This window comes from Sarcophilus harrisii, chromosome 1 (genome assembly GCF_902635505.1).
Source record: "Sarcophilus harrisii chromosome 1, mSarHar1.11, whole genome shotgun sequence".
NCBI lineage: Eukaryota > Metazoa > Chordata > Mammalia > Dasyuromorphia > Dasyuridae > Sarcophilus > Sarcophilus harrisii.
This window is the reverse complement of record NC_045426.1, coordinates 379943584-379971517: the sequence shown is the minus strand read 5'-3', so window position 1 is coordinate 379971517 and position 27934 is coordinate 379943584. Positions and strand designations below refer to the sequence as shown.

The 27934-nt window shown below is 36.8% G+C and overlaps 1 protein-coding gene and 1 non-coding gene across 4 annotated transcripts in view; one reads left to right on the top strand and one right to left on the bottom strand.

Moving 5' to 3' along the window:
• Positions 1 to 27934, bottom strand: part of TPGS2 (tubulin polyglutamylase complex subunit 2) — a 47528-nt gene that overhangs the window by 12215 nt on the left and 7379 nt on the right. For 2 of the 3 annotated variants that reach the window (XM_031946044.1, XM_031946043.1), the window contains exons 2-4: positions 26020 to 26099; positions 4312 to 4399; positions 2527 to 2655 (exon numbers count right to left, since the gene is read on the bottom strand). In XM_031946044.1, coding sequence (XP_031801904.1) covers positions 2527 to 2655; positions 4312 to 4399; positions 26020 to 26067 — 265 coding nt within the window. In that variant the 5' untranslated portion in view covers positions 26068 to 26099. The remainder of the gene's footprint in view (positions 1 to 2526; positions 2656 to 4311; positions 4400 to 26019; positions 26100 to 27934) is intronic. The other variant, XM_031946045.1, reaches the window with a different exon arrangement.
• Positions 6874 to 6976, top strand: LOC111719077. Its single transcript, XR_002769371.1, has one exon. It is a non-coding gene; the product is annotated as a U5 spliceosomal RNA (small nuclear RNA).

The window sequence follows — 27934 nt, the reverse complement described above, 5'->3', positions numbered from 1 at the left end:
AACCCTGCTTGCCTCAGTTTTCTCATCTGTAAAATGAACTGGAGAAGGAAATGGCAAAAACACTTCAGTACTTTTGCCAAGAAAAGCCTAAATAGAGTCACAAAGGATCAGATACGATTCAAATGACTGAATAGCAACAATAATAATTATAATACAATTGACAGTTATATAAAATACTTTTAAATATTTTGCTTCAAAAAATTGAGTATACTGATAGTCCAGATAGTGAAAGAGCGAAAATAAGTCCTAGGTTGAGGTCTAGGAGTGTATTGGGTATGGGTAGAGGTGTTCAAATTGTGAGGGTGATGGAGAGGATAGAATAGGGGCGAGGATAAAAATTGAAATGGAAGAGGTTAGTGGATGAAGGGGTTCTTTGGTAAATAGTTTTACTGCATCTTCAAATGGTTGTAGGAGGCCATAGGGTCCTACGATATTTGGTCCTTTTCGGAATTGTATGTAGCCTAACACAAGAACTTTATGACCTAGGTACTCCCGGCATTAACCCCACTTTGCAAATGAGGAAACAGATACAAGATTAAATGACTTGCTTGTGTTAAACAGCCAAGAAGTGTTGGGGTAGAATTCAAAATTAGGCCTCTTTTGAGCTTTCTTCACTTTCTTTTTGAAAGCAAAGAAAGGGAGAGAAATAAGAGAGACCTAAACAAACAAAAAATCCTCCTTGTGAATCTATATCTTCTAAAGTCTATAAATGTTGTTGGATTGTATTCATATAATTTATTCTTTTATCCTGTTATTTCTTGATTTAAATTATCAAGTTTTCCCTTTAAACTTTCTTGAAAATTGACATGTATTTCATGATATACACTAGAAAAAACTTTTCTCATGACTGATAAGGAGAGCAACTTTTTCTGAACAAGAAAGAAAACTATCTGTTTGGCTGGCAAGAGCTTGCTTTTTGTTTGGCTCTGGGGAGGCAAAACAACAGGTTAAGTGATTTACCTAGGGTCACTCAGTTAGCATCTAAAGTCACATTTAAACTTAGGTTCCTGATTCCATGGCTGATACTCTATTCATTGTGCCACTAGACTGCTCCCTGTGTTTTTATGCCTAGCTAGCCTTCTGTTAAAGTCCAACTAAAATCTCATATATTAGAACTCCATTTAATAAGCATTCAGAAAGCCCTAATGCATGTAAGATATGGTGTTACGCAATGGAGTTATATAAATTCAAAAATAAAACTACCTCTGTTCACAAGTTTAATATTATATTCCCCTAGAAGAGATGTAACATATCATACAACTAAGTAAATACAAGATAATTTGAAAAGGAAGAAAGCACAAAAAATATTGATTGATGAGTCCCTGGCTAGGCTTGCCATTTAATGAGGGGTCCCAGATATGCTTACTTCAGTCTCAGTTTACCTGATTCTATGGACTGGTCCACCTCATGGGCAACTAGTAGTTCTATACACCCTTTTCAGCTCTTCTTTATATTGTATCTTTTCCTATTAGAATACGCGCCTTTTAAATGTAGAGAACTATCTTGTTTCTTGTATTTATATCCCCAGGTTTTATCATGATTTCTGGAAATAAGTGAGCACTTTAAAAATGCTTCATTTGTTTGTCTATATGTCCATCTATATAGCTCTCTATGAAACAGCCAGTGGATCAGGAAAGCAGCACTTGAGATAACTCTTGAAGGAAAGCAGAAATGAGGAGAAAGTTCATTCCAGCCTCTGGACTAGATAACAGCACAAGTAATTTCCCAGAATCCTGAAGAGATCCTGTGGATCTTGAAAAATATCCTGTGGATATTTTAGTGGAATATCAATGTGAGCAATTCCTTCATGGTACAGATTGTAAACCATCCATCCCTCATTTGGTTCAACTCCTGCCTATGTCCTAGAATAAAATATCTACAAATAGATTCCTCTACTGATGGTTAGCACCTTCTCTGAAACTTAGGGTCTTAGAGAAGGGCCTATTTTTATAATCAGAAAACAATTGGCACCTCAAGATCTTGTGTTCTTTATACCTCTCTATAATCATCTGACTTCAAAGATGTCATCCACTGTAGGATTTTATTGCAAAAACTTGCTCACTTCACATATATTTTATGAAGAATGACCTTAATCATTATGTGATCATTCTTCTGATAACTTTATAGAGCTGGCACAAGACTACTCATATAAGTAGTTTCTAATTAGCTTTTAAGGTAGTAATATTGTGTATACTTTTATATTCTTTTTATACTTTTTATACTCTTTCCCTCTACCTTTCCTGACCAAAATACTTTAGAATTGTTTTATACTTACTATATTATATGCTTACAATATGATAGTGATTTAGTTTCATGTTTCATCTCTCCTTCTAGATTATACACTCCTTAAGGGCAATGTCTTTGTCCTACTTTATTTTCATATTCCAACCATCTAGTATGGTGTTATGCTTATAGTATATACCTAATAATTATTTGTTAAACTGAATAGATACACAGTACTACAACACATTTACCAAAAAACAAGCAATATCCTTTTTGAATTTATCACTTGATTCTATTTATCACCTTCATCATCATCTTCCTCCAGGTCCACAAGACTGGGTGAATTGGGAAGCAAATAAACAGAAGTCTGGTGGAGCTGGTTCAACTTCATGATACTATTAATCATCAGGCTGCCCAATGGAATGGGATAATCTGCATGAAAATTGAGAAAAAAGACTACAGTATAAGCTTTCTCCTCTTTGGGCTAATCAAAGCCCACCCATGGTTTCCCCATCCTGCCCTCTTCAATAAAAAAAAAAAAAAAAAAAAAAAACTAAAACTAAATTGTCTTGCTATTACTTCACACAAGGCATACCATCTTCCATCTTTGTCTTTCTGCCCTGGTTGGCCCATGCCCTGAATGTTCATATATATATACAGGGAGATGAATTCTGACTGTTATTCTTTCCTGCTTTGCACCATCTGTGAATTTGCCTCTTATATTATAATAGTCACTAATAAAATTGTTAAATAGCAGTTCCAAGTATAAGGGCATTTTACTGGATATCTCTCTCTAAGGTGACCTAAAACTAGAACTTTTAATATGATCATTCAAAAAGTTCACAATCCAATTGTACCATCAAGTGATATATCTTTTCCACAAAAATAGTATACTTTATCAACCTTTTTGATAATATCTAGGTAAATTATATTGATGGCATTCCCTTGATCTAGATCTATTATTTTGGGCAAGTCACTTAATCTCTTTGTATATCAGTTTTCTTACCTGTTAAATGGGAAAAATACTTTACTACTAACCTCACAGGATTATTGATTGAGAGGAAAACAAATTATAGCCCTTAAAATGCTAGATAGGTGTGAACTGTTTTTATTATTACTTTTTTTCTTTTCCAAAAGAACATGATTCTTCTTAATTTATAAAATCTACAAAGAACAGTAAATAAGAGGAACATTGGCTCACCTAATTGGAGGAAAAAGTCAATATACCAGCCAGACAATCTAATAATTAATTGTAGAGCCCTCTGCATACCTCCTCTTCTTACTAGGGCCTGTACCTTCAGCTGGTATTTATTAGTTGTTGATTAATATATCCCACGTATCTCAGCTATTATTTCTATATATGAAGCAATGAAAAGGTAAAGCAGCTGAGAACTCTGCAGACTGCCATGAAACAAAAATCCACTACTTTCAGTTCTTATTTCTTTGAAACACATTTTGTTGTTCATTTGTTTTTCAATCATGTCTGACTTCTCTTGATACCATTTGAGGCTTTCTTGGCAAAGATACTGGTTTGCCATTTCCTTTTCCATCTCATTTTCCAGATGAGGAAACTGAGGCAAACAGGGTTAAGTGACTTTCCCAGGGTCACAAAGCTAATCTGATAATAGCTAATTTTCCCAGGGTCACATAGCTAATCTGAGGCCAGACTTAAACTGGGGAAGATGACTCTTCCTGATTCCAGATCCAGCAAGCTATGCAATGTGTCATCTAGCTTCGCCTTTCAGATAGGTGGGCCAATTATACTTGAGACTACTAGAGTATGTTAGACCAACTCACAAAATTAAATAGCCTTAATAGTTCCAATATTTAATGATTATGAAAATACTATGTTCTATAGACTATAAGATTTTTTGAGGATCTCAGCCCTTTTGTTTATCCCTTCTTTCTCTCTGATTGACAGAGGCAGTTGCTGGACTTTTGAGCAGAGAGAAGTTTACTTCAAACACAGACTGAATTTCAAGTAAGCAAATGTGATTTTCATCATTGCTGGGAGTTAACTTCTAGACTTTTCAAGGAGACCAACAATGCAGGTGGAGGCAAGAAAAACTGGTAGAGGAGTGAACTTACTATCTAGTTTCACATTCCACAACATATGGAAGCCATTTGTCATCAGGTAAAAATTCTTCAAATCTTCTGGCAATACGCAATCATTTTCCTGTAATCATAAATCACCTTAGCATTTGGATAGGAATTGGTAAAGAATAGAAGGGTAAAGGAGGAGTAGATTGGTAAAAAGGGTTAGGATTAGGGTTTGTGCTTCAAACCAAAAAGTTTGCATACCCAACTAGAAATGTTTATCATCTCCTATGCCCTTGGAACCAAACACAAACTGTCAAGTACCCTCCAATGAAGAAAAAAAAAAGATTTTAAACTGGTAAAACTTTAGTAAGATTTAAACTAAAGTAAGTTTATGCAGCATTTTTAAAATTTCAAAGCATTTTCTCACAATCTTGTGAAAAAGTTGAAAATTGTAGCACACATTTATAAAATACCTTACTTGAGTTATATCATTCACATATTATCTGATTGGAGGATTTTAGATTAAGAAAATGGACTCAGAGAGATTAAGTAATTTGCCTAGAATTATATAAATATATAGAGAGCCCAGTCACTGTTAAATATTGTTACAAATGTTATCCCATTTGCTGTTCATAATAGCCCTGTAAAGTAGGTGCTATTATTCTCATTTTACAGTTGAGAAACTGGGGCTACATGGAAAGGCATTAAGATTGCAGGCCTACATAGGTGAGGCTACATGAAAAAATTATAAGACTGAAGGTCTGTATAGGTCCTTGTGGGGCCTAACAGAAAAAGATGGGATAATAAATTATTACAGAGGAATAAAGTGTTTGCCTTACTCAAGTGAAGGTTTATTTGGGATTGTTTTGAATGCAGTCAGCATAGTTTTATATTTTCTTTAGCTTCATTTAGTAGCACATGAATAGGAGGAAAGGAGAAAGATGAGTAGGAAATAGTCTGGCATTGGAGTTTTGGTAAGTCAGGATTGGTGACAGCTGAGATGGAGTAGATATAGAGAAGTAGGTAGAAACTGGGAAGTAAGGGGGTTAAGAATAGTATAAACATGTTGAAGTCCTCGAGTAAGAGAAGTCCTTTAGTAAGAAAGACCATTAGTCAGGCTCTGAATTTTTTGAGAAAGGAAGATATCTTGAGGGTCAATAGATAACAATCACCAGGTGCTAGATTGGGTGACAAATTTGTATAGAATGAACTTCCAAGTAATAGTTTCTCGGCACAACTGATAGAGGGGAAATCTGACGATGACAATGGGGACCAATGAGTATTCCTTGTCTTCTGCTGCAACCAATGAGTGGGGAGATACAAAGCATAGTCAGGACTGAAAGGATATTGAAAGGATAACAAGGAAAGCAGGAAGGAATTGTGTCCCAGTGAGGCTTAGAAGAGTGGAGAAAGCAAGAAGTTTCAAAGTGAAGGAAATAGTTTCAAAGTGAAGGAAGTTTTAAAATTGTGGAGCAGATATCCAAAAGGCATAATGGAAGGAGCAAAAGTTTTCTTCTCCATCACCTCATGGGCAATCCTTTTGGTACTTGTAAAGGACCTACCATTCTAGTTAAAGTTAACTGCTATCTTTTCTAAGATGACAGATCTTCTTGTGGGCAAGAGGCCTTTGTGGCAAAAGCTCAGAGATTTGGCCAGAAAGAGCAGAGAAATGAAATGAGAGGTATAACCAAATGACAAGAACAAGAGATTCTAGTCCAAGCAGCACAAAATAGACAGTGCCACAAATCTCTAAGGTGTTGCTAGTAAACTAAGCCACTAGAGAAGGGATAGCTCATGTAGTACCATGTACTGTACTTTCCAGAAACTCCTTTGCCATTTGGTCACTACCCTACCACTGCTATCATCTGGTCTGAAGTCTGTTGGGACCGTCTCAAATGTTTAGTTTTTCCCCTTGCTAGGGACCAAACAGAAAAGTAAAACTGGGAAATTGGGGATCGTCATGTGGAAGAAATACTTGACTTTTTCTGCCTGATCCTCCAAAGCAGCAATGACTAGAAATCACAGAGACAGATTTGTTTGATGTAAGTCAAAACTTATTATAGTAATTTATCTAAGATTGGCTGTTTTTAGAAGTTTTTGGGAACTCCCTTATTGGTCTTCAGGAACATTTCTTGGGCATGTGATAGAGGGGATTCTTATTCCAGTGTGGAGAGGACTAGATGGCCCTCGCTTCCTTCCTTCTGAAATTCTGTGATTGTTAATGGATAAAAAAACCCATCAAAATTGAAAAAAATATAAAACATTTTAAAATCCATGTGTATTTCTTACTAAATCTTTTAGCTCAACATTAAATAATATAGCACAGGGCCAGAGGACTAGCCTGAGAGTTAAGACAAGGTTTCAAATCCTGATTCAGACATGAACTAGTTGTTTATTTAACCTCTCCAGTGCCCTAGGCAACTCTTCAAGATTATAAATTGCTACTCTGATAACACTTTCATTCCAGAAAATTACCTCATTAATGATATCATAGGTTTAGACCAAAAACAACCAAAAAAAACTATTAAAAAAATAATCTGATATCAACAGTAGGATGGAATCTCTTATCTCCCTCCTGGGTCCACTGGACATAGTTAAGAAAGCAAAAGACTACTTCAGTTTCTCTTCAAATCATATAAATCTTTTGCCTTTTACTAAATATTTCTGTGAAAAGAAACAATTACAAGTTATTGACAAATTTCTGAGACTCTGCTTTAAAAACAAAAAAGAAAGAAATACAACAGCATCTATGACTAAACTCTTCACTTGTTGAGTTATCCTGATAGTGACAATATCTGTTTCTCATGGAAAGTTTAGCCAAAGATAACTTAGAGGTCAACTTAGAGCAGTGACCTGTGAAAAGATTTGTAGGGGACAATGTGGGAGAAGCACTGGGATTAGTTAAGTGTCCCAGGTTTAGCTACTCCATTAGTCAATGTAACCTATGATAAAAAAAAACTCCAGAGTTTTTCATAGACCAAGTTTGGTCTTGGGGGACATGCATTTCTTTGGCTTATGACTCCATGCAAAATTTTTCCAAGGTAGCATAAAAACGTGAATTATTTTTCTCCCACCAATGTTTCAGTGGGTATTAGCAGAATATAGATACCATGTCTAAGTTTCTATATATGTAGGAAAGCATACTCTCAGTCCATGAGCAAGCACTTTATTTTTTACCACAGAAAGAAGACAACAAAACAAAAAATAGGATCCTATAAACAAGCAGGACAATGTTTTTTCCCCTTCCATTGAGTCCTACCTGCCCCCTTTCCATTTCCTCTAGAGACCTATACAGTTTTAAGAACATATAGTACTTCCTGAAAAATCTAAAAGGGAAATTCTGCATTTATGGTGAGTACAGAAGCAACCCTCTCTCTTTGGATCTGCACCATTCAAATAGTCTGTGGTAAAAGTTGAGGGCAAAGTCCAGATTTATTCTTCTAAATAAATATTCTTCATTTCATTCAAGAATAAATAGAATATTCTAAATGAATATTCTTCAACTTTTTTCTCTTCTTACATACTTTTTTATTATTATATATTTTTATTTACAAAACATATGCATGGGTAATTTTTTCAACATTGACCCTTGTTGGACCTTTTGCTCCAAATTTCCCCCTTCTTCCCCCCATACCTCCTCCCCTAGATGGCAGGTAATCCAATACATGTTAAATATGTTAAATCTAATATATGTATACATATTTATACAGTTATCTTGGTACACAAGAAAAATCAGATCTAGAAAGAAGAAAAAAAAAACCTGAGAAGGAAATGCAATCAAATAATAACAGAAAGAATGAAAATGCTATGTTGTGGTCCACACTTAGTTCCCATAGCCCTCTCTCTGGGTGTAGATGTTTTTTTTTTTTTTTAAACCATTTCTCAGTCCATATCCCTGTGCTGTGGTTGTTTCTCTTCTTTACAGAAGGCTGGATCCAAGAACTCCCATCAATCCATCACAAGGTTGAGTGTTGCTCCATCACTATTTCTACCTCTTAAACCATATGATTTCCTCGTCTCTTGAAAGGCTCACTTGCCTCCCTATCTGGGAATTGTCGAGAGGTTCTGCTGTTGCTTCTCAGTGGTGTTATTTCTGAAGCTTCAAGGACTCTTAGGAAAGAGCTGCTCAGATCAGCAACTTCTCCCTTCCCAGACGTGTCCTCTGGTCCCTGTGCTTGTTCAGCTCTCTCTTTCTGTCAGCCAGAACTCAAGGATACTTACTTAGATCTCAGTTCAGACTGAGCTCAGACTCAATTCACCATACAATGACACCCAGCATTTATAGAGCTAAGGTTGCAACAAAGTGCTTAAATGGTATCATTTGGTCTCAAAAACCACCCTGAGAAGTAAATGCTAATTCCTATCCTCACCAAGGCAATAATATGACTGAAGTCCCATGCAAGATGTTGAAGATATTTTCAGGTATCAATGGCATGTAACCAAGATTTCATCCTTTAACTTTATTAATCCTAGCCAAAACCTCTCATGATTATGTATATTCTGCAAGGGAAGATTAGGGGAGGGGGAAAGAGGATGTAGTGTCTGTCAATTTCCTCAAGCACAAAATAATGCTGTTAAACGGTTTCTAAAACAATGTTTTATCCCAAAATTTCATGAGTCTCTGATATTAAAGGGAGATGGAAAGATAGTGACAAACTAACGAGGAAAGACACAAAAGAAATAATACACAAATCCTCTAATCTTTAACAACTTACTCTCTAAACCACAGACCCAGAAAAAACTATGGAAAATAGGAGAGAATTCTGTTCTATTTTGATAATCATATAACTTAAGGGATACAAATGTAGAGATGGTTTTTAAAGATGTCGAAAATGACATCTAACACCCGAAAGTCCTGTGGGCATCAGCTAATTGTAGCAATTCCACCTTGGCTCTGCCTCTGTATGGGTGATGCTAGGTTTTACTTTGTCTTCTCTAATCCAACCTCTCACTTCAATCACTCCCACTTACTAGCTCCTCCTTTCACTTCCATAATGTGGCTTGCATAAATACCTCTATTACTATCCTTATTTTGTGAAACTAAACAGGATACAAGGAAAAATTTCACCTGGCCTTGCTGTCAACTGATTAGTTGCCGTTTACTATTTAGTCACTAAAGGTAGTAAATTAATCACAGTTAGGCCCTAAAGAAGAAGAAAGTACTGCTAAAATCAATTTGAATAAATTTTTGGACAATAAAACTTGTTGAATCTAGTAGCTAAAACACCTAGGTTAGAATTCCATGTTTGACATTTTCCTAGCAAGTCACTTAGCTTCTTGGAGTCTTATTTTTTTCATCTGTACAATGTGAATACCAATGCCTTATGAGGTTTTTACAAGGCTTAATGGAGCTAAAACAAGTAAGCTCTCTGCAAATCTTATAATGCTTCATAGATATCATCTATGATGCTACTTATAGAGAAGTTAAACAATTTCTAGAGACATTGATCATCTGTGAAAATTACATACATGGTAACTAATATGGTCTCTTGCTGTAATTGTATTACTTGATCCAAGACTACTTAGATCACTAGACTGAAACTTGAAGCTGTAGCATACACAGCAGTCACATATTGCTAAAACTGTCTCAGTAGTAGAAGATAACCAACAGGTCTCAAAACTGTAGTGAGTTAGGAGGATGTCTACCCCAAGAATGTGAAGACATTCCCCCAATGGAATGGGGAGATGAGAATAATTTTAAGACAGCTGAAGCTGACACTATAAGGAGCAGAGCTTAGAGCTTGGTCAGAAATTGAAGCCGCCAAGGTCACATCCCAGGGCCTTTGCAGTCGTTTTGGCTTTATTTATTTATTGGCCATGGGACTTGCGTGACTCTAGAATAGAGTGAGGCTGACAACTGTACTTTTGCCTCTTTTTGCCTCACTGAAATCCAATTCATATGCAAGTCAAGACATCACTTTGCAACACCAAAAGTACTCTTCAAAAACAAATAATGAACAACTTAAAATACCTCTAGTACTGTCGTTATTTTGTAAAAAACATTTTATCAAAATGGTAACAAACATAGACATGGTACTATCAGAACAGCAGCAGAGCACATTAAGTGGTGAGATTTTCATTCCATTATCATACCAACACATCTCATCCCTTTCAGTTTCCAACTGTTATCAAAGTCTGGGTCACAGTGTGGTAGGAATTAGTATCTGTTCATAAATATCCTGGATCCTAATAAAACTGGATATATGCAATTAACTCACAGCTAGCTTAGATAATAGCATCATCAAAACATAAGGTCCCTTTCCTGTTTGCTGCTACATAGGCAAATAGGGCACCAGGTTGCAAGTCAGCTCCAAGCATTCAGGAATTGCTACTTTTCAGGACCTGAATCTCCACTGAGCCTCAGTCTGCTCCTGAAAACTTCTTAACACTTTCTACATAGCACAGCCTGACACAAGTCTGGAACCCACAATAGCAGGAGGGACAGCCATGGCCCTGGCAAACATTAAGATGCCCAAGTTCTTTCTTCTTTCTCCTTCCTCTTTCCAAACTCATAATGTTACTACTGACTCCTTTCCCTATAGGTGCTAGGAATGTCCAAAAATAAATCAGTGAAATGAAATGTTGCCAATATCAATATACCAGCACAGATACCAGAATGCCATAGTAGAAAGAAATGAATAAATTGTTTTCATTTCTGTGACTTAATAAAAGTAAAATGTTTAAAAATTATTTGTTGTTGCACGCTCAGAAGTTTCAAAAATATGTTAAATCTAGAAGCTTCTGGTGATCCTAGCACTAACCCATTTGTCTTTTTCTTACAAGGTTCTTAAGGATCAAGGATCTCAAGGAGCTTAAGATTTACTCTGGGTTTCCAATAAATATATTATACAAAGTATTTGGATAGTATATGGACACAAGTTTATCTGGTCAATCGAAATAAGCATTCAAATTAAATATACTGCTCCAAAGAAACTAGTGGTAGTGAAAACTTTGGCCATTACTAACTACCTTTTATTTCTTGGCTGCCAGATCATCTGGGGCCACAAAACTGCCTACTTTGTGGTACATACTGAATTATTTTGGACAATACTTCCATCTAGTGGTTATAGTAAGACAAGTCCTAGTTATGTTTTTCAAAAAATGATTCCATTCTATTGATCCAATACAAAAGCAGTGTGTATCCCCAGTCCTTATGCTTTTATTTTCTTCAAAAGAAAATATAGTGTGTCGCTTGTTACAAAGCTATCAAAGGAAATATCTGCTATAAATTTCTGCTCTATAGATGATGGTAGGGTCAAGAACAATATTCCTACAAAACCTTCACAGGATAAAGATATGGGATAAAAGGAAGTATAAACTCTATTCTGACAAAAGTTTCATGGAGTGAAAGATGTCTACTGCCTCCTGAAAGTTTTAGTTTCATAAACCTGTGTAACCACTATCCTTTCTCTTTTTTAATAGGAGACACCATGGAATAAGTAGAGAAATAAGCAAGAGAGAAATAGGGTCAGCCTTACAATTAGGAGGAATGGAGAGAAAGCAAGTATAGTGTTGAAGAAATGAGTCACTAGAGTTTCTCAAAGCTGCACTGTCCATAAAGAGAATAGTTTTCCAATGATAATATGCCTGCTACCTGGTAAAGGATAAAACTACGACTACTTATAAAATGGAAAGTATCAGCCATCTTTTGAAGTGAAATTCTTAAGTCTCTCCATACACAATCATTCTAGCAGAGTAGAAGGGATCGGGCACTGGCCACAAAATCACTTTGGTATTTATTTAGTTGAAGAAAGATACTTGAATTTTAAGTATTTAAGGTTAAGAAGCTATATGACCGTGGGAGTGACATTTGAGAACTTCAGTTCTAAATTCACCATTGTCCAGGATTCTCTAGCCCAGAGATGTTTAAGTTGACTTATAGCAAGTACATGTGCCATGTAGATTATAAATATGTGTTTAGATAGAGGAGAGATGGAATCCTGGCTCAGTTATACCATTCAGTGTCTGTGTCTCAGTTCTACCATCAAAAACTGGGCTTCAAACTCTCATGCTGGGGGGTTGGGAAGTCTAGTTAATCAAGAACCATTATAAAATGTCACCAAAATGCTTAACAGAAATAAAGCTCTCCTATTCAAGGACATTGGGAGAATGAATAAGTGGATACTTTCACAGACTTGGGAAGATAAAGAGCTTGGAGTAGATATTAGACATTAGTAACTATTGCTATTACAAATGGAAAGGCAGTAGGCAGAGAGCCCATGAATCATATAATTGTACAAAATACAGCAGATTGAACTATTTTCTGGAGGATAAAATGAAGGGAAATATATTAAAGTCAAAAGAGAAACTGGTCACCTTCTCCTCTAATTTCTGAGCATCCCATCAATCACCTAACCATTGCATGTTTCAAATTTTAACCTCTTCAGTCCCAATAGTCCTGATTCTGTATCATCTTGTTTTTTTCCTTTTCTCTTCACCAATGGGGGTAACCCTAGGGGCCTTCATTTGCCATAGGGAAGTTCTCTGGAGAATATATGTGGATTCTTTCTGCACTAGGTTGTTTGCCAGGGTGTGGCCTCACTTCATCAAAAGAAATGATTCCCTCTCTCATCATTCCAACCAACCTCTTTCTTGGCACAAGATTACTTGTTAAAACTGCACTCTACTACTAGAATGACAATAAGAGGCTGAGGACAGCTATCTGGTATAGTGGAAACTAATGACTAAATAGCATAATGTTAGAACTACAAGCAACCTTAAAGATTAGTTCTTTAGTTCAATCCCACAACTGAAGAAGCTAAATTCTGGAGGAGAATACTGACCAAGTTATCCTAACCAAGAATCCCTTTAATAACTTCTACAATAAATATTATCTTCTGCTTTGAAGGCCTACACTGAGAAGCAACCACCACAACAAGCTACATGTTCTACTCTTCGATACCTCTCAGTGTTGGATCAGGCTGAAGTTTGATGATGCTACAATTTTTACTTCCCCTCACAACAATCCTTTAAATACTTAAAGACAGCTATCATTTTTCCTCTAAGATTTTTCTTCTTCAGCCTAAACAGCCTTCTTTTCTTCAACTAACCCTTGTACTGTGCATTCTCTCATCCTCTGACCATCCCCAATTTATCTTTTTTTCCTAAAATGGGCAGAAAACAGAACAAGTACTAGAGATGTGACATGCCCAGGGTGGAGCACGGCAGAATGATCACTTCTCTTCTGGACAGCATGCCCGTCTTCAGACTAGGATGGCATTAAGGTTTTTTTGGATGACCATTTCACATTTTTGATTCAAACTGAGCTTGCAGTCCACTAAAACTCAAATCTTTTTCATGTGAATTACTGTTAAATCATGCCTCCTCTTATATTTGTGAATGTGAATTCTGTAACTCAAGTGCAGAGCTTTTCATTGATTGATATTAAATTCCTCACATGATTCATCCCATTATCCTAAACTATTGAGATCTTTATGGACAATGGCTCCGGGGGCTGGAGTCAGGAAGACATAGGTTCAAATGCTATTTGAGACATTTAATAACTATGTGAACCTTAACAAACCATAAACTTCTCCATGCCTCAGTTATATCATCTATAAAATGAGAAGCTTGGCCTCAATGGCTGCTAGCTAAGGTCTCTTCCAACTCTAAATTTATGTTCCCTCCAAGCTTTCTGTTATCTGAAGTTGGGAAGTACATCATTTATACCTCCATTCCTGTCACTGATAAAAATGTTAAGTCTAAGACAAAACCCAAGAAACTTCACTAGAGACTTTCTTCCAAGTTGCTATTGGCTGGTTGGTCATTCAATCCAGTTCCAAATCCACCTAACTGGATCAGTTCAGTCATAGTCCATATTCTACCAGCTTATCAATAAACAAAGTGTTTGTTGATTTCATCTTGACACTTATAAAACTAATTTTTTTTAAATTATCTTAATAAAAACTAGCACGTATATAGCACTTTAGTTTGCAAAGTGCTTTACATATGTTAACTTGTTGAATCCTTCTGATAACCTTGGGAAGTAGGTACTATTATCTCCATTTTACAGAGAAAGAACAAGCATAGAGATTGTTATTTGCCTTCAGGATCACACAGCTGGTAAGTGTTAGGATCTGAACTGGAGCCTTCCTGATTAAGTCTTAGGCTCCCAGACACCGTACCACCCAGCTGGTTCTATTATAATTCTCTTCCCCTTTCAAAAACAAACTATTAGAAAATACTGTCTACATTTAGATGCTTTCTCTTTGCTTCGCAATCCTTTCCTCTCTGGCTTTGGATCTCTTCACTCAACCGAAGCCACTCTCTCCAGGCTTAGTAACTAACCTAGTGTGCCCACTCACGTTTTCACTGTATTATTATCCATATTTTGTCCCTTAACCATGGGCATCACAGGTTCTTCCTGGCCCTCTTTTCTTTCTCTATGTCCTCTCTCTTGGTGATTTCCTTATCTCCCATAAGTCTTATTCTCACTATGAAGATCACTCCCAGAATTATATATATACACATCCTTAATTTTTCTAAAAAGTTTTAGAACCATATTACCATATTACAGGATTCCTCCACCTAGATTGCCTATGGGCATCTCAAATTCAGTCTATGTCCAAAAAAATGTCCAAAACGAAACTCTTTCTGCCTCCTCCATTCTTCCTTTCCCTTTATCTCCTGAATCTCTTTCTCTTAAATTTCTTTATTATTTCCTTGCCATCTTTCCAGTCATGGGGCTATCCTTGACTCTTTCTGTACCCTCATCCCCCAATTCTACTTACTTGTCACGTATTTTCATTATTTTCAATTCTCCATAAACATCTGTTGCATTTCCATGTCCATCAGCAGCTCTGATTGGCTTCCATTCCACAGAACATCAAAGATTACTCTGCTTCCCCCTTCCCATCTTTTCCCCATAAAATTTTAAGTTTCTTAAGGGCAGGGACAGTCTTTCTCTTTCTTATTTAAATCCCAAGTGCTTAGTGCAGTGCATGGCACAAAATAGATACAATAATTTTTTTTTAAATGAATTGATATAGCACTGGCTCTAGAGTCAGGACAACCTGAATTCAAATCCAAACTCAGTTACTTGCTACTTAGCTGTATAATGCTGAGCAAGTCACTTAACTCCATTGCTTTTCAAAAAAAAAATTAAATTGAAAAATGTTCTTTTCAAATAGCTACCACATTGGCCCTTATTACTTCTTTCCTCCAAACTGGCTTTTAGTCTTTTCCTTCTGCAATCCATCCCCCAAGCAAATGCAAAATAATCTTCCTAAAGCATAAGTCTGCCCTTGTCATTCCATTTTCATTGGCTCCCTATTGTCTCCAGGATAAAATACACAAAATAGTGGTATGTCCATTGTGGACAGGGTCTGGTTTTCATTTTGAACTTGCTAACACAATGTTCTGCATACAATAGACACTTAATAAATGCTTGTTTCATTACACTGGCTAATTAAATCCTTTACTTAAGTTTAAGTATACACTGCCTACAGCATTCTCTTGCTCTAGCAACCTAGATAATGGATGGAAAAAGGAAAAGAGGTTAACCTGGCATAAGCTGTTCTTAAAGCTATATTGTCCTTGAATGATCAATCTTCCTTTCCAACTGTGAGCCATACTCTTATTGTGTTTTGGAATCTTTCAGGAACAAAAGTCAAGTTTGCTGTTTACACACTTTGAAGATTTCTGCCTTTTCAATTTTTGGAAAACTTGGACATTTGTCCACCTGCAGTGTCTCTCCTCTTCTCTAAGATATTCAAAAATCACTGACTTTGATCCAAAGATTACTCTTCAGTTCCTTCAGTACTCGAGGTTATAGCTTATCTAAGCATGCTATTATGAACCAAGAGTAGCTAAATGTGCATGATTTCCTATTGAACCCAAATTCAAACCATGTTGGACTGATAGAATGAGAAGGTAAGGAAATTCCATTCTCCAGAGTCAGTTCATGTCCTTCTGATCTTCAAAAATGCAAGACACATTGGGTATGAGAAACAGTTTTGTGGCACAATGGATAGGGCGTGAAGTCAAGAAGACACAAATTCAAATTCTGCCTCAGATATTTATTAGCTGTGTGACCGTGGTTAAGTCACTTAAGTTGTTTGCCTCAGTTTCCTCATCTGCAAATGGGTTGTTATGAAGACCAAAGCAGATAATTGAAAAGTTCTTAGCACAATACCTGGTACATAGTAAGTGCTATGTTTTTAGTTGTTGTGGTTATTATCCATGCACACAATTACTATTAATATCTGAGATTCATATTTTCCTTTGCTCATATGCTGAGACTTTTAAAATAACTCCAGATCCATCAATGCATCTTATTATTCTTGATGTAGAATCTACTTCTAAGAAACTTCCCTTAATTCAAAAACTGAGAGAGTAATTCACTAAGTGTATGATTTTGTTGTTTGTCCTTTGTTCTGGAAGAAGACCATGACATCAAGAAGGTGATAAGAAGACATGCAAGTAAATTGGATTTAGAGGGAGGGCTATAAAAAACCACCAGCTTCACTTGCTCTAGAGCCATCAGAGTCTAGTAGCAAGCTATAGATCAGGACAATTACAGATGACCTAGGATGCGATGGGAGAGTTAAGGTCTTTATAAGGTCTCAGTTTGACTAAGGCAAAGCCTATTCAATAATTAAAGCTAGATAAGAAATGAGGCAAGAATGATCTCTCTTTTGCCTAGTCAAAAAATCAAAATGGGAAGGAGAAAGGAAGGAAGGGAGGAAGGAAAGAAGGAAGGGAGGAAGGGAGGAAGGGAGGAAGGAGAGAGGAGGGAGGAAGGGAGAGAGGAGGGAGGGAGGGAGGGAGGAAGGGAGGAAGAAAGGAAGGAGAGAGGGAGGAGGGAGGGAGGGAGGGAGGAAGGGAAGGAGGAGGGAGGGAAGGAGGGGAGGAAGGATGAAGGAAGGAGTGGAAGAAGGAAGGAAGGAAGGAAGAAAGGGAGAAATAGAGGAAGGAGAGGAGGAAGGGAGGGAAGAAGGGAGGGAAGAAGGGAGGGAGGGAGGGAGGGAAGGAGAGGAGGAGGAGGAGGGAGGGAGAGAGGGAAGAAAGGAAGGAGAGGAGGGAGGGAGGGAGAGAAAGAGAGAGGGAGGGAAGGAAGGAGGAAGGAGAGAAAGAAAGGAGAGGGAGGTAAGGATGAAGGAAGGAGTGGAAGAAGGAAGGAAGGAAGGAAGGAAGGAAGGAAGGAAGGAAGGAAGGAAGGAAGAAAGGGAGAAATGGAGAAAGGAGAGGAGGAAGGGAGGGAAGAGAAAGAGGAAGGGAAGGATGGAGGGAAGAAAAGAGGGAGAGAGGGAAGGAGGAAAGGAGGGAAGTTCCTGTCTGTGAAAGTTTATGTAAGCCATAGAAAGCCATAGAAACTCTATCTATACTTGAAAAGACTTCCTTGCCATCATCCTGGGGAGAGATGGCGTAGGAATCTGAAATCTCACGAGAAATGAAAAAAAATTATTTTTATAGGGATTTTTTAATATTCCTTTATAGGGATTGAGTCCAGCAAGCAGGAGAGAGGAATTGGAAAGACATTTGAGGCTACCTCTCTCACTGTGGCTGCTTCCATGAAAGTGAACTTGCTGGAAAAAGAGAATGATGAAAGAAGGTACAGACAGAACTCCATAAGTAAGACTACCAACCTCTTATCGCCTACTTTCTGTTCCTTTTCCCTTTCAACCAGTCTATTTTCTTTACTGGCCAAGAGTTCTCAAAAAGAAGCAAGGCTCTCTAAACTCTTTTCTTGTGTGGGTGTATCCCTGAGGAGAAGAAAGAAAGCCTTGGATGGGGAGGCTTGTGGTTACACTGGAATACTCGAGAAAGAAAGTAATTTCTAGGTTCATATTACCCACATATCCAGTTGGGGGCTTGAGGTGAACCAAAGAGATTTTACTAATAATTTAATTTGAATTCTGTCCTTATGGATTCCCTAGGATAATAAGAATGAGCTAAACAGTGGGATACTGAGGAATGGGAGGCAGGAAGTCACTTTCCTCAGGAGCAGTGGCCTTTAGTGCCTTAGCTAGCCATTTCTTCTGTCCAGGCAGTTAAAAAAAACTCTTTGAAGGGTATAAACTAGACAGAAAGTAAAGACTATAGGGTCACTAAAGGCTTTGAGAAAGGGAAGCTCTGCACACATAAGTGAGGATCAGAGAAAGGGAATAGTTTTCCTGCTAGACCAAACCTTAATATTTAACCACTGACAATGATTGTTTGGAGAAACTTCCATGACTCTTTTTTCCAAAAAGTAGGGGGAGTAAGGAGGCTGCAGAATTAAAGAGGAAATGGTGGTGGGGTCCCAGGCAGGATACTTTAAAAAATATTAATTTTTATTAAACTTTAAAAATATCAAAAAGAATGGGTATTGGCATATGTATAGTAGAATAGAAAAAGAGGAATGTACATAAAACTGCAGTTCTCTATTATATAAAGTTTGCTTTTCTTTTTAGGTATATAGGATTAACTCCTATAGCTTAAAAATGATCAAAACAATATTATCAAAAACATTTATGGATGCTGATGAGTTAACCTGAATTTGTCTACATTAGTATGACAATAAAGATTTCTACCTTCTTGTGTGTCCTGGACCCCTATGGCAGCCTGGTGAAGCCTATAAACTCTTTTCAGAATCTTTCTTAATTCTATCAGAATCTTACTAAATATATCATATCACAAAGAGTCAATTATGTTGAAATATATTACCAAATTAAAAACAAAACAAAACCAAGTTCATGAACTCCAGATTAAGAACCCTTGTATTATAAGGGCTCATCAAGGGTTAGATTTTGTTAATTTCTCTTAAGATAAGGGTGGGGAACTTTTTCAAGTATATTCAAATTTACTCTACAGAGTATTGGGAGTGAATTATAATTGTGTTAATATGACATATTGAGAAAGCCACATAATTTGTAAAAATGATATTGTTATATGGTTATTGTATTCCACACACTTATGTGCTTATAAAAATTAATATGGCTACTCTGTTATTGGAGAAACCAAGTTCCACTGTGCAACAAGATCCTCATTAGGGATTAATGATTTGGTGGCTACTCACTGAATGTGATAAATATAAAAGGGAGTTTATATTATGCTATAGATCCTTTGGGAGTATAGAAAGGACTAAGAAAAGCATATGGGAAAGAGGCAGTCATTATGCTATATGAATTGTATAATAATAATAATAATAATAATGATAGAGTGTTTACATAACATTTTAAGATTTGTAAAATACTTTACACATTTTAACCCATTTGATGTTGTAACAACCCAGTGAGATAGGAGCTATTATTATCCCCATTTTACAGATGAGGAAACTTGAGGCATAGAGGTTACACACCTTGCTCTGGGCCATACAGCTAGTATTGTAGGCAAGATTTAGATTTAGATTTTCCTGACTCCAAGTACTGCACTCTATTCATATATCACTTAGTTGTCTAATCTTGGACTATGGGATATTCTCAAAGAGAGATCTTGTGATATTGGTTATATGGAAAATGTCAAATACCAATGTCATGGTATTTGAATATTTGCAGAGGATAGACAAAGAATATGGTGGCACTGAGACTTACAAAAGAGCTATATAAAGCTCCTTGATGGGCTCCAAAAAGGCCTCTCATTTTGAGGGTAGTGGGTCTAGTTCAGAGAGAGCAAGTAAGAAGAGCCCTGAGTAGATGGTATGACACTCTGGGCACAGCTAATGAAGTGCAAACGCCAATACTGTCCACAGTTATTACAGCTGGTTCATGATTTGCCTGTGGCACACACCTGTTGTTTCAGGTGTGTAAGCCTGGCTAAGTCACTGTACTCTCAGTGTTCTTGGCCACAGAGAAGATGCTGATCAACACTGGTAGATTGGTGACTGGGAGTTTCCTATACCACTGATATCACAACTCCAATATCTGTCTCCTATTCCACAGCTAGTTAAAGAACTTGAGATAACAATGAAGAACCAAGAATAAGGAGAAGGAACAAAAACTGAGCCTGTAATTTCTTTGAGGCATCTCATTTGATTAAAAGACCAAAAGTGAGACTAGCTCAAATCAATCAGACCTCACTGAAAGTCAGGCTATCCCTGCTAGAAGATTAGAATGCAGACAGGCACTCATACTTCCTGACCCCAAAACAGGACCAGAGATTAGGATGACCCAATTTGAGAATAGTACATTGCTAAAAATATGGACTAGATGGAAGAGATAAGCTGAACACATTTGAGAAAGGGAATTTCTCATTAGCTTGCTAAAAAACGAATTTCAGTCGATCTGGCACTGGAAAATGCAGACCCTGGAAAAATCCCTCCCTCTTCAACTTTGTTTTAGCTTCTTTACACCTGGATTTATAGGACCTTGTACAAGCCTGATACTGAGGACTAAAGATGTACTGACTTATTGTACTGGACAGTGGATCCCAAGTGACAATTATATTTTCATCAAAGATACTTCTACAGTCAACTTGTAGATCTCTACAATCTATTAGGGGGCAAATTTCCTGTGTACTGGTTGAAAATGATTGCTTACACTTTAGTTATGTTATAGTGGGTATAGGAATCTTAAGGAAGTTGTGGGTGTGAAGTAAATGTACATTGTGACTCGTCTATGTCAAAATCTAACAAAAGTCTCTGAAATGTCATCATCCATTGAGATAATCCTTGATCTATCTGAAATACTAGCAGTGCACAGCTGGCATTAAATAGAGACTTGGGACCTAAACACCCTAATAATTCCTTTCTCTTCTGCATAAACTTACAGAGAAAAAGAAAATGACTGGCACATAAAAGAGATACTAAACTTTCCAAAGTAAGAAGTCAATACAGAAAAGTTTGAGTTTGGTGATTCCAGGACCTGAGGAATAGGAGGATCATTTGAGGATCATTTCTCATAGAGAAAGTCAGAGTGTTCTTATTGCATGAATGGAGGTGCTCACATGCCAGCTCAACAATTCCTGCCCATTTTGAGAGCAATTTTGGAGTACCTTATAAATGGAATATTTCAGAAACCTGAAGAAACTGCTAATTAAATGCATCATTATCACATCTCATAGTTCTTATACCTTACCCACAATATAATATGGAAGAAGATTGGAAAGATTTGAATGTGTGGATTTGAATAAATCCACTTTGAATAAAAAACTAAGATTTAACCATGGTTGCTCTTCTACTCAAAAATATCTGTGACTTCCTGTAGCCTGTTGGTTAAAATACAAAATCTGCAACCTAGCATTTAAAGCTCTCTGTAATCCAGCTCCCATTCATCTTTCCAGTCTTATTTCATATTAGTAAGAAGCACTTTTGATATAAGAATACTTCATATAATTGTAAGGTATCCACAGCATAATGGATAGAAAGCCAGCTTCAGTTAAGATGATCAAGGTCAAGTTTCACCTCTGACATATACTGACATTATGACCCTGGGCAAATTACAACCTTTCAGTACTCCCCAGGCAACTCTCTATGCCTATAAATGTCAGAGCAGATGTGGATGTGTTTTAGTATAGGAAGTTTTTTAAACAATTGAAATTATAAGTCTGGTTCAAAACAACATCCTACAATCTAGTCAAATTCTTATACTAGCTATTCTATGACATACTGTCCCCTTTTTCTATTCTTTTGCAAGGGCGGTGCCCTATGACTGGAAGGTATTCTCTCTCATTACTGCCTTTCAAAATCCCTAACTTCTTTCAAATCACATTAGTTACTGCTTCTTACACAGATCTTTTATGATGTCTAGAGTTGCCAGTATTTTCATAATATCATCTTTTGGTAATTTTCCAAGATTCCTATATTGTTTCCCTACATATATACCACCTATATACCACCATACAGATATACTAGCCTACTTTTGATTTCTTATACATTACCCTCCATTTCCCATTGCTGTGCTTTTGCTCTAGCTGTTTCCCATGTCTGGAATGTTCTCCTCAATCTCCAACTTTTTAGAATCTCTGATTTGCTTTAAGATGCAAATCAAGTGCCCCTTCCTTTAGGTGATCTTTCCTGGTCCTCCCAGATACTGGTGCCATTCCATTTTAAGATAACCTTCCCTTTTTTCTATTTATTCCCTATTTATCTTGAACATTCTGGTTTATATATAGTTTCCCCATGATAATATAAGTTCTTTGAAGATAGGGATTCTTTCTGTTTTTTCTTTATACCTATGGTGTTTAGCAAAGTAAGTACTTAAGAAATGCTTGTTTTGTTATGTTAAGTTTTTTTTTTTTTTTTTTTAATGACCTATCTATGTCCATGTTGTATGTAGAGTAGAATTTAAATTCCTTGAGGTATGGCAGGATTCTTTAAATTATATTTGTATCTCCAGTTGGCACTTAATGGTTGTTGAATTGAACACATGCCAATCCTAGATGCCAAAGACCATCTGGTAGAAATCTTGTATTTGTTAAATTTGAACCTATGCAGACAATACTGTCAGATCCCTATGGCTGAAGAAGATAAAGGAAAGATGGCTTTTATCTGTCCAGTGAAATTTTAGTAATGAGTACATACCCCAAGGGATTTCTGGGAGTCCTGCCATTTTTTAGTTATTCATGGAAAAATCATTAGTGACATAAATTACTTGGAGGTTGATGTGTCTGGATGACTATATCATATTTGGGAAGATAATGTAAAAGCATTAAAAATTAAAAAGGTATTAGATTGGCAAGGGATTCTAGTCTAAAACTATTAATTAAAAATACCCATTGGGTAGAGCCTCTGTCAAGTACATGGGTAGATCTTAGGAAGATCTAAGGAGGAGTCATCAACAGCCCACATTTAAAAAATTATGAAGAACTGACAAATTTTCTGGGATTATACTACTACTCTCAGAAATTTGTGAAGAGCTATGCCATCGCTGAAAAGTTTCACAATGACCTCACTCATATGTATATGACTAAGTAGAATCAAAACCAAAAGGGCAAAAACTAACAAACTGGCCTGAGTCCTCTGGAAACAGGGAGACATCTTTACCACAAAAAAGGTGAGCAGGTCTTAAAGAACTTGATTAACTAACTGCCTTACCCAGGGTTATGCATGTTTGTTTTGTTTGTTTTTTATAGATCCAAGCCCTTTATATATTATAGATGAAGCCAACCCAGAGGGCTTTGGAAGAAGTTTTAAAACAAGAATGATGGCTTCCAGAAGACAATTACATTTGCAAGTAGAGCACTCCTCTTAAGATTTTGATATCCAATCTGTCAATTTTAATTCTTGGCTTTGAAGTGAACTGTCACTGATAAATTCTAAGAATATGTATAGGCAATCCATTTCCAAGACTACAAAAAACAATCCATTGATTTATATTCTGATAAGTACCACAACAGATAATCAGTACAGACCAACTATAAGTTTGATGTGCATTATTGGTTAGAGAAGACTAATATGGAAGTATATGTCCTATCCCATTGCCCTGATACATTAGAAATCTCACTAATTGCTATGGAAGAGGTGAAGATAATCTATGATAAAGATAGCCAGGTCAATAACATAAGAAAACAAAGCTGTGATTCTAGGATTTCTCCAGATGAATGTGCTATTAGGGGAGTAAGAATATAATTAACCAGTCTCCTTTGCCTCCAATGCCCTTGGATGATTGGTGGCAAATGTATCTACAATTCAGATGACTAAGAAAACTGATAAAGATTAAGAAAAAGAAGTATGACCTTCGGAGATTAAGCTTAGTTCCTTAGAAGATATGTTCCTATTGAGAATATGACAAAAATTATATGTAGTGGAATATATACCAGATCATAAGTGATCAAACATAAAGTATAGTGGAATTGTTTCTTACCCAGGGATTAGGGTGTAGCTAAAATTCTGGAGCTGAAACAGAAGAGATTCTATTGGTCCCAAATGAGAGCAAATATATGCAAAAATCATAAGACTTAAGCCAAGGAAAGTGCTAATGGCATCTTCTGGGACAGCAAAGCATTAGCATTTTAAAGCTTGTGTACATAGGCTTTATTTCTGGAATGGAATAGGATAATCTTTAGTCATTAATCATCCTAATGGTGACAGTATACTTTCCTTGATCTGTAGGGTGGGTACCTGGTTATCTATCAAAGAACCCTGTGTCTGGAATAGCCAAGGGGTTATGGAAGAAATATTTATGTATATGCCAGGATCTCTACAAAGATGATGCATCACAAACATGTGTTACTCTTGGGGAATGGGTTGGACTCCGTGACCACCAGCAGGCCAGTGGAGAAGTAGTGCCTAGAATCATGGGCAGGGCCCAGTTTGAAGTGATCACAGCTGGCATGAGTACTTCCTCAAATGGAGGTTCTGGGGAGGGATTTGCCATTTGCAGGAGATTATAGGGATGGAGGTCTTGCCAGCATGAGATCACTGTGCCAGAGGCAGAGAAGACTAAGTCTGAGGTTAAGTCTGAGGAGTCATGGGTTGTGCTAGGTTTGAGGTAAGCATAACTACCCTGGATACTTCCTCAAATGAAAGGTCCAGGGAAGATTTTAGCAATCGGAGTGGCCTCTGTATTTGATCTAGGCAGATGGTTTAATGGATAGAGTACTCGTCCTGGGGTCAAATCTGGCATCAGACACTTTCTAGCTGGGTGACTTTGGGCAAATCATTTAACCTCTCTTTGCCTTAACCACTGAGAAGGAAATGGCAAACCACTCCAGTGTCTTGCCAAGAAAACCCCATGGTCAGCATTGTTACGCTATAGGGTCATAAAGAGCTGGACACAACTAAACAACAAATAAATCTGGTCTACTGAATGCAACTTTGCTATGCCATACACTACATTTTTCCCCATCTATTTAGAATACTATATACATACTTTGATCTGCATGTGTACAGAATTATTGAGTAAAATAATGCTATATGAGAACTAATAGCTTCTTATATTTCTACAGATGTACCTGCTCATCCAATGTGAGCTGTAGGAACTACAAATGGTTTTTGTTTTTATTTTTTTTTAATCATGTAGAAGCTGTTAGAGACAGATCATTGTTCATGGACAAAGTCTCCTAGGATTCCTTTTTCCGAGAGGCACTGTGACTTGGTACAGAGTGAAAGTGTTACTATTGGTGGGGAGTCTTCTGAGAATCAGTACTTTTTTTTAAAAAAAGAACACAAGGGTAGTAGAAATACAGACAAGGAGGAGATCAGAGGAGAGATAAGGAAAATGACTTGTGGGTGTACATGGAATAGCATTATTAAATCTAGTAGAATTCTGGTGGTTAATCACTGTTTCCAAGAGGTGTCAGCAGTGACACCAAAAGGTGATAGCTACTGATATTAAGCTTTCTTCATCCTACGCACTTTTCCAGAGATAATGTACATATTTGTATATGGATGGCTGGAAATTATTCTGCTGCTTTATTGTTCCCTTATTAATTTTGCTATTCTGCCTAATTGAAATATTTTGACTATTTGGTTTGTGTTTGCTGCCAGGTTTTTAACAAGGTATTCATTAAAATGGGGTTTATGTCATATTTGCATAATTATGATTATCCAAATATTGCACTGAAACCTAAGATAGCAAAGGGATTCCAGAGTTGATGTTATTACCTATGGTACAGAAAAGATTCTTTTATCTCTGCCTCACTCATAAGAAAAACTGATCAGAAAGTCAAGGCTTACACTGCAAACAGGGAAATAGAGTGAAGACACTTTGGAAAACAGTTGTTCCCAGTATAAGAATTCATAAAAGTGGCAGGGTAGAGCTCAAGTGCCTTAAGGGTAAATGAGGAGAAAGATGAAATATATACCTTAATGACAGTTTGAGAATGAAAGAAGGATTTCTCAATGAACTCAATCTTTCCCAGGAATAAGAGGTAATTTGTTTTAAAGAAGATACTTACTTGTTCCCATGCAGTAATCATTCCAATATCAGCAGGTTCCCGTTCCATAACTGACACCCCAGTCACTCCTGGGGAAGCTTCTAAAAGAGAAAAAGAAGATTCCATCATATCTCTATATTTTGAAGTCCTCTTTGGGGCTCCTAGGACTATTGCTCACAAATATTCCAATATTGGAGGCCATATGTTGATATTTGTTACAGGAATTTTAATCATAAATAAATCCTTCTGAAAGCTTTTTAAGAATAAAGCTTTAACTTTGATAAAAGAACTGGATCCTCAAAGCATCCATTCACTTTATCTAGGATTACAAGGTCTATAAGGTGGATGACTTTATTGTTGTACTCATAGTAGTTGCCTGATACATATGACTGATTGACTAAACATTTAACTTCTCTTTGCCTTTTGTGTGCTTACATGCTATCATACAGAATTTTGCTGTGATCTTAACCTATATGTACTCTTGGAAAATAGGGGAGGAAGAGAATTACACTTCATCCATTCTTGATATAGCAGTTACATTCTCTCTACTTTCTTTACTTGAGCAAGAGCCTTGTACACATTCTTTGTGGAACAGAAATTCAGAAAACAAGCCATGTCAGTACTATTATAAAAAGTGGGTTCCATCTTTCAGATGAATGTGCTTGAAAACAAAACTACAAATAGCTCCAAATCTTAAAAACGACTAGAGAACTAAAGAGGTCATCTATTCTAGCCATTTGCCTATTCTTTCAGTCACATTTAGTTACTGGCTCTAAGAAAAAAAGTTAAATCACTAAAGCAGTAGTTAAGCAGAAATCTGAATAGAACCAAATCTCATTTTTATCCACAAACCAATTTCCCTTCTTTAATCCCCTATTTCCATTGTCATCCAAGTTCAAAACATTAGAACTACCTACTAATCACTTTCATTTATCTCTTTTGCCAATGTCATCAAGTTTTGTCATTTTTCTCTTTTACAAACTTAGATTTCTGTTAGGATACACAGGAGCTATTGGAATACACAAGAGCCACCTGACAGTGGCTGCTGAAGATCCAACCCAGACCTGCAGAATGGATCTCCTTGTGTGAGAGGATGATACAAGGAGACTGAGAGGCAGTTGGTGTTCTCTGACTTGAGAGGCTGTTGCATTATCTGACCTTCTCTTCTCCTGCCTCCAATTTATCTCATTCCCAGTCCACAATACTTGTGTCAGCAAAAGCTGCCCTGCAACTCCTTCAGATGTTATGATTCACAGCTGTGGAGGCTCTCAGAGAATTGACCTATCCCTTAACAGATTTCTCCCTTCTCCTAGCTACTATTATAAAATCAGTCTTGTTATCATCTTAAATATGAACTAATGAATCAGGCTCCTAAATGATCTCCCCTGGAATCCCTTAAAAAAGTAGTAAGAACATAGTTCTTCCAATCTATAGGACAGAAAATGTATATACCAGTAGAGTCAAACTGCCACTGCTACCTCAACCACCATTTTCTCTTAGATCCTAGGGAAAACAACTCAGGACCCTATGCCCAAGAGCCCTGGGAATAATGATGTCCTGTAGATTTAAGCTCCTTAAATCGTGGCTTGCAACCCCATATAGGGTGTGTAATTGAATGTGGAGGTTGCGGAATTATGATTTATCAATAAATATTAAGTTAGCATACCTATTTTATATACCTATATACCCAGGATCATGTAAAAATTTCCTAGGCAAAAAAAAAAAAAAAAGATTTTCAAATGAAAAAAAATTGAAGAAGTCCTGCTCTAGGCCACTGTTACTGTTCTGAAGACAACAGCCCCTCCATACCCATTATCCAGAGGAGTAATCTCTGGGGAGAAGGGGGCCTATTGCCAACTGCCACTGATAAACAGATAAGCCTAAGAACTCTAGGAATAGAAGCATCCCCTACTACAGACTACCTACTGAAGAAAAT